A 6,705-nucleotide genomic window follows, 5' to 3' on the forward strand; every position below is an offset into this window, starting at 1 on the left:
CCTTATCACTGAAACATTTTAGATAATATGAGTCTACATTCTGCCTTCTGCTTTGTATTTAGAATACTTATAAATCAATTTGTTCAATCGCTGTCATGTCCAATTCTTTGCGACCCCACGGACTGCAGCACGCCCAGGCTTCCCTGTCCTTCCCTGTCTCACTATTGTTCAAACTCATGTTCATTCACCCAGTGATGCCATCCATCCATCTCATCCTCTGTCATCCCCTTCTCCTCCTGCCCTCAGTCTTTCCCAGGATCAAGGTCTTTTCCAATGAGTACACTCTTCACATCAGGTGGCCAAAGTATGGTCGCTTCAGCTTCAGCATCAGTCCTTCCAGTGAACATTCAGGATGGATTTCCTTTAGGATTGACTGGTTTGATATCTTTGCTGTACAATGGACTCTCAATATAAAGAAATATTTTCACTCAAATTAATGTCTAGAGTTAAAAAATAAGAATGGTCAAATATAAAAACTGTGTTTCTCTTCAAGGGCTCAGAGAAATCACTAAAAACTAAAGTCACTAAGTGCAGTCTCTTGGCCAAGTGAAAAGACTTTTAACCAGAAGAGCATCAGATGTCTCAACTACTACAAAGATGACAGGAAGGAAAAATTTTTTAAAAGATCATAAATTCAGAATAAATTCAACCTAGATTTTTACTTACAGCATACTTACAGCATACATGCAGATAAGATATTTTGCCATAGATACAAATGGTAAAAAGACATGGACTTTGTTCTCAAGAAGCTTATAAAATAGAAGGGAAAGGGGAAATAAATAGCTACAACAAAGGGTCTAAAGTGAGGAGGATTTTTAAAAGTTCAGTTAAATTATAAAGGCAGTTCAGACGAGGCAGAGACAGCTCCCACTTGTGAATCAGGGAAGACCCTCTGAAGGAAGTAACATCTGAAATAAGCCTGATGATGCACTCACATTTGAATACGTGAAGGATCCTAGGACCTTATTCCATCCAGAATTTAAAACCCCCAACACAGGTTAGAATGACAAATTCTGCAAAAATATCATTTAGCTTAATTGACAACTGATCATTAAGCAAAAAAACACAACAACTAAAATATCTCTGTAAGGAGAGTGGAAAAGCCATCATCACTTAAGTCTGTTTAGATGTGTCCTGAGTTCCTGGGCAGCCAGGATCTCATTCCAAAGGGAGAGTAGAACTTGGGGATCCACGGCGTGTCCTAATGAGAACAGAGATGGAAATTACTCCACATGGAGTGGAGGTAAGAAATGACAGCTAAGAAGGAAGAGGGCTGGGAAGAGGAAAACTGATGAGAGAGAGAAGAAAAGGATGGACAGACAAGTGGGCACTTGAAAAAGGGCAGGAAGGTTGCACACGAAGAACTCACCAGTGCTTCCTAAGCCAAAATGCAAGACCTGCCATGAGGACCACGGTCACAATCACTGCCAAGGCGATCCAGCCCATGGAGCTGTGATGATCTGTGGGTGGGACACACACAGGTGTCCTCACAAACCCACCCACTGTTTTGCTGCATTTCTGTGCTCTTCCTTTGTTATTGGAGTGTCACCTCACCATCTCCTTCTTCCCTATTTCTTCTCTCATCCCTCCTTCATCTAACCTCAAGATTTCCCTATGTCTCTAGGGCTCTCATTTTCAACTCCCATATTTTTTATTTTATTTTTATTCCTTTTGGGTCTGGAGTCCCTAGAATCCCCAAATTTTTCATCTAGCTCTTCTGCTCTGCTAGAGAACAACCTACTCCATTTCCAGCGGGGCCCCAGTTCTTCCTCACCCCAGTAGAGGATGATGTCCTGGCCTCCTAGACTGCTGTGTCTCACCCGGCAGCTCAGGCCGGATGCCTCACTGGCTTCCACATCCAAGGAAACCTGAAGATACCACGTCCCATCAGCGTTAGGTAAGACGTCACTTCTCTGAGTGCCCTGTTGCTCCTGCTCACCCCGCATCCACATCACCCAAATGGGCTTTGGGTAGAAGCCAGAGGCGTGACAAACCAGCATCAGACGGCCAGGGCTGGGGCTGGGGCCAGGGGACAGCCAGGCCTCCGGTCGTACTGCAGAGGACAGGGAAGATCGTCAAATGAGGACTCTAAGGCAGACCCAGAAGTTCAGATTTTCACATCAATTTAGATTGACACACTTTTCCACATTGACCCTGGTCTGATTCCTGGATCAGGAAGATCCTCTAGAAAAGACATAGGCTACCCACTCCAGGATTCTTGGGCTTCCCTTGTGGCTCAGCTGGTAAAGAATCCACCTGCAATGCAGGAGACATGGGTTTAATCCCTGGGTTGGGAAAACTCCTGGAGAAGGGGAAAGGCTACCCACTCCAGTATTCTGGCCTGGAGAATTCCATGGACTGTAATAGACCATAGGGTTGCAAAGAATCAAATACAACTGAGCAACTTTCACTTTCCCATATCTATGATGGTCACTATCCCCTCCCCCTCTTAGTTCCTTGTTAGGAAATGAAAAGGTGTGACTTTAGAACAAAATATTAATGGAGAAGGGTGTGGGACTAACCTTGTCTCTGGAGATATGCCTTCCCAGCATCAAGAAGACCCAAGAGGAAACGTGGGCAGGTATCACTGAGCAGCTTGTGTATTATTTCATTGGTTCCTCCAAACAAACTGAATAGTCTTCTGAGGCCCTGAGCCATCTTTCCACCCTCTGGAGAGGACACCCATGACTTGTTCTGAAAGCTCAAGAAGTCTGATCCTTGATAAGCAATCCGCAGAAATCCTACTGGGGCTTTCCCAGCATGCAACTCACAGGCTTTTGCTGTCTGTACCTCAAAGGGATCTAGCAAAGAAAATTAGAGAAAAGAGGGCATAAAAAAGATAAAATTAATCAAAGGATGATGGAAACAGAAGGGAGAATTTCAGATGATTTGATGAAATGAAGCAAGATTGGTTTCATCAGATATCCAGAGAAAGGGGAATTATTGGCAGTTGGGAATATAAGAAGAGATGAATGACATAAGAAGAGGGTAAAATATTTAGAGAAGGCAGTGTAAGTTATGTGAGCAAGAGAATAAGGAAGGACTTCATGTGAGAAAGTGGGGGTTAAAATAACCCAGGATGAATGAAATGAAATAGATAACACTGAATATATAGACATAGATGCCTAGTTGGAAACTGCAGAAAGGAGCTGTTGCAAGTGACCAATGACACAAGATAATAAAGCACAAGCCTGCAGTCAATGAGAGAGGAGTCTGTAAATAGCAGAAGTCTTGAACCTTCTGAGAAATCAGGGTCTAGATTATACCCTCTGCTCAAAAGGATACAATTGCAATTCTATGGTGTAGAGAGTTAAGTTTCAGAATTGATTGGAGGCTGTTTCTTAGAGAAATAAACTCAGTAAAACCCACACACCCCCTACCATATCCCCAATCCCTGTTAAGGAAAATGAACTTACATTCAAATTGCCATTTCCTGGCATGTTTGTAAAATGCCTGAACAAATCTAATGAGGAGCTCGTGAAAAAAATGTTGCAGTTCCATCAACTCCTCATTGGTGAAGTTGCCCTTGGACCAAGGCCACAGGTAAATAAAAGTCCCAGAGTTGCTCTTCCAGCCATGAGTCTGCAACTCACCCAACCAGCCTGAGCCCAGACTTTGCACCCAAGAACTGTTGTGAAAGGATAAGGCACAGATGACTTGGAAGGAGACGGGCTCCTGAAAGCCTGTGGGAAAAGAACAAAGACAATGAGGAGGGGCACTGGGAAGGAGAAAGACTGGAGGATGAAAGGTACCAAAGAAAGGAAACTCAGAGTCCAGATGAAAGGTAAGATATCTCAGCAGCCACATGCCTGCCCCAGGGCCCTATGCGCTATGTATGCATATAATCTTCAAAAGAGCACAGGGGTCTGGAGTCAGGGATACTCAGAATGAAACTAAGCTGATACTCTCAATCTTCTGGTTTGGGAAACCACCCCATACGCACAGGCATGCACGCACACACACACACACATTCACACACACATATACTTACCTTCTGGAATAGAGTTCTTATTCTCTTCATTGTCTCCACTCACGAGGAGAGCCAGGAGCAATGGAAGCTGCAGAAACAGCATCTCATTTGCAGATTTTTTTTTTCTCTCAGAAAAGCTGGTCTTTGATTTCTGTTCTAAGCAAACCTACCACACAACACCTCTACTCTGACTTCCTTCTCCTACCAACGAACCTTCCCTTTATTCACTGTCTGAAAAAAAAAAAAAAAAAAAGCAACAACAATCTGCTCCTTCCCTAATCCCCAGACCGCCTACCCAAGTGCTCATTTCTCTTCCAGTTCCGACTCTCTTCTCTGGCTTCCAAGTTCTCTCCTTGTCACCAGCTTCCATCCTGTTCCTCTTCCCCAATCTAACTGTTATGGACCAAGTCTTATGTGGTATTGAAAAGTCAATGTACCAGTAAGGACTTTCTCAACCAAGAAATAAAAGCATGAAACTAAATGTCTTCCCAGCAACCTACTTAATGTTCTCATGCCACTGCTCTTTTCTGTTACTCTGTCTTCCTCTTGTGTTTTTTTTTTTAATGTTTCCTCAAATATTCTCTCCCCCTTTCTCACTCCCACCCACCTCATTCACACCTCTGAGTTCTCACTCATTGCTTTATTAGCTTTTTCAGGATCCCCTATGATTTCCCTGAGAAACAGTATAAACTGACACATATTCTTCTTTATTCTTAGGGAGCAGCCAGTAGCCATCACAGAGACCACAGGAGCATTGCAAAATAAAGAACAGCCTCCTCTGTTTGACTTGCATTGATATATATTCACTCATCAAACAGTCATGTAGCACCTGCCTGAGAACAAGCATTTGTTATATTTGTGAATCATGTTACACACAATGCAGTAAACTTATTCTAAGAGTTTTAGATTCCTTGGGGGATAAAACACTGAAACAAGAATTGTAAATCTTGCTGTGCTGAGACTTGTTATAATGTATAAACTCTAGATCAAAAAAAAAAAAGCATTCTTGAAACAACATTTTCCAAAATGGTGACCCTAAACTGTTTTGTTTACCCAACAGGATCTTGACTTCAGAGATTGTCCTGAGGTGTTACATCTATAGCCTGTGTGGGGGAAAAAAAATTTTAACTGAGTAAATTTGAAGGTCTAGCTTTAGTCAATGATTCATGAATTGGACAACATCCCATCTAGCAACTACAAAGGCACTCAGAGAAACAGCATAAATGGAAGGTTTTAATAAAAGGGGAAGGTCAGGTGAGCTATTTATCAAAAGAAAGGAAAAGATTATTTTAGACCAGGACATCTTCTTTTTGAGGGGAAGGGAATAGCGAGAATTTTATCATGTAGATTGCCTCTTCTTCCTCTGGAGGATGGAGAGGGCCTCACAGGCAGATTATCTCATTGGTGTTGATCAGAAAATTCCAAAATAGTTGATTAAGATTACATTTCTGGTGAAGGTTGGAAATGCAGTTAAGTCGGATATTGAATCTAGATTTGGCATCATGCACTTTAGCCAAGTGACTCCACTCTGGACCTGTGTTTTCTCTTCAACAACCCCTACTGTACTGGATCCCCAACATCTAACAGAGTGCCTGGCAAGTGGTAGGTGCTCAGTTAATAGTTTTGAGTGTTGGCATAATTTGATACGGGCATCAAATGATATTGTACGTTATAGTGATCTTCAACATAAAATTATTCAAGACATCAGAAAACATTACTTACCCTGCTTGATGAAGTGAAAAACTTTAGAGTTTTACTTCAGATTAAAGTATATACTAATAAGCACGAAGTTTACACAAAGGGTCCTGCTATAAATCTCTTATTAATGATGTAAAAAAATAATAAACAGAAACCTCAATTAAATAGAGTTGGGAGACCCACAGTGGGGGCTCTCAGGCTTTCACATGGGTCACCATGATTGCAGATGCCAAATTGCAAATCTCTGCTCATCCTGAATAAACCCATCTTGTTTGGGGATATATCTTGTCATCTACTCGTTTTAGGTCAACACATAATAAGAAGCCACTGAGAATATATAGGAAGTAAAGTTAATAGAATATAGTGAAGTCATTGATCCAAGATTCTTTTCTTACTGGTCGTCCCTGAATGCTTCATGCTTGCTTTATCATATGCTGCTCTCTGCTGGAAATGCTGATCTCCCTCATTCATGGTGTTTGTAACTGTCTAAAGTCTCTTAAATATTTGTTTATGCTACTTATAACCTGGATACATGTATTTAGGCTCTTTATTTTGCTATTTCTTGGTATATAAGCAAACAAAAATTATTTCAGGCTAATTCAAGGAAGAAATTTTTTTTGGAAAATTAAAGATTAGAAAATAAAAAGCTATAAAGAGCTTCACTTGAATATTTGTAATTTTTAAAAGCTGGATAAGCAAAACCACAACTTATCTTGAAATGATCACAGCACAGAAGTATCAGGGCCACCAATTAACCCAAACCTTAAGGAAAGACAGATTCCTGCAAGGAAATACAAGATGCAAATCCTTGCTTACTTGGGACAGATGTCAGATGCTACATAAGCCAGTGAGAACAATTCACATAAAACTGTTTATAAACTCCTGAGTTTATAAGCATGAGTATCCACACTGAGAGTTACAGATATGGGAAAGTCACTCAGTCATGTCTGACTCTTTGCCACGCAATGGATTACTAGGCTCCTCCATCCAGGGGATTTTCCAGGCAAGAATACTGGAGAGGGTTGCCATTTCCTTCT

At 41.4% G+C, this 6,705-nt stretch overlaps 1 protein-coding gene across 1 annotated transcript; it reads right to left on the reverse strand.

Annotated features, from left to right (window-relative positions):
- Window positions 1-405: 405 nt before the first annotated feature.
- LOC122676620 (T-cell surface glycoprotein CD1a-like) lies at window positions 406-4,165 on the reverse strand. The gene is made up of 6 exons (XM_043876071.1): window positions 3,992-4,165; window positions 3,417-3,683; window positions 2,523-2,801; window positions 1,775-2,053; window positions 1,370-1,460; window positions 406-1,201 (listed from the first exon to the last, which is right to left on the reverse strand). Exons 1-6 carry the CDS (start codon window positions 4,071-4,073, stop codon window positions 1,159-1,161), a joined length of 1,041 nt encoding a protein of 346 aa, XP_043732006.1. The 5' UTR covers window positions 4,074-4,165; the 3' UTR covers window positions 406-1,158.
- Window positions 4,166-6,705: the final 2,540 nt, after the last annotated feature.

This window comes from Cervus elaphus, chromosome 20 (genome assembly GCF_910594005.1).
Source record: "Cervus elaphus chromosome 20, mCerEla1.1, whole genome shotgun sequence".
Classification (NCBI taxonomy): domain Eukaryota; kingdom Metazoa; phylum Chordata; class Mammalia; order Artiodactyla; family Cervidae; genus Cervus; species Cervus elaphus.

What these genes read in the sequence shown, in the direction of transcription:
- LOC122676620 (XM_043876071.1), bottom strand. Translation starts at nt 4,073, where the DNA reads ATGCTGTTTCTGCAGCTTCCATTGCTCCTGGCTCTCCTCGTGAGTGGA. An exon ending in TAAGAACTCTATTCCAGAAG is followed by an intron (nt 3,684 to 3,991) that starts GTAAGTATATGT and finishes CTTTTCCCACAG; the next exon opens with GCTTTCAGGAGCCCGTCTCC. An exon ending in CAGGAAATGGCAATTTGAAT is followed by an intron (nt 2,802 to 3,416) that starts GTAAGTTCATTT and finishes TTTCTTTGCTAG; the next exon opens with ATCCCTTTGAGGTACAGACA.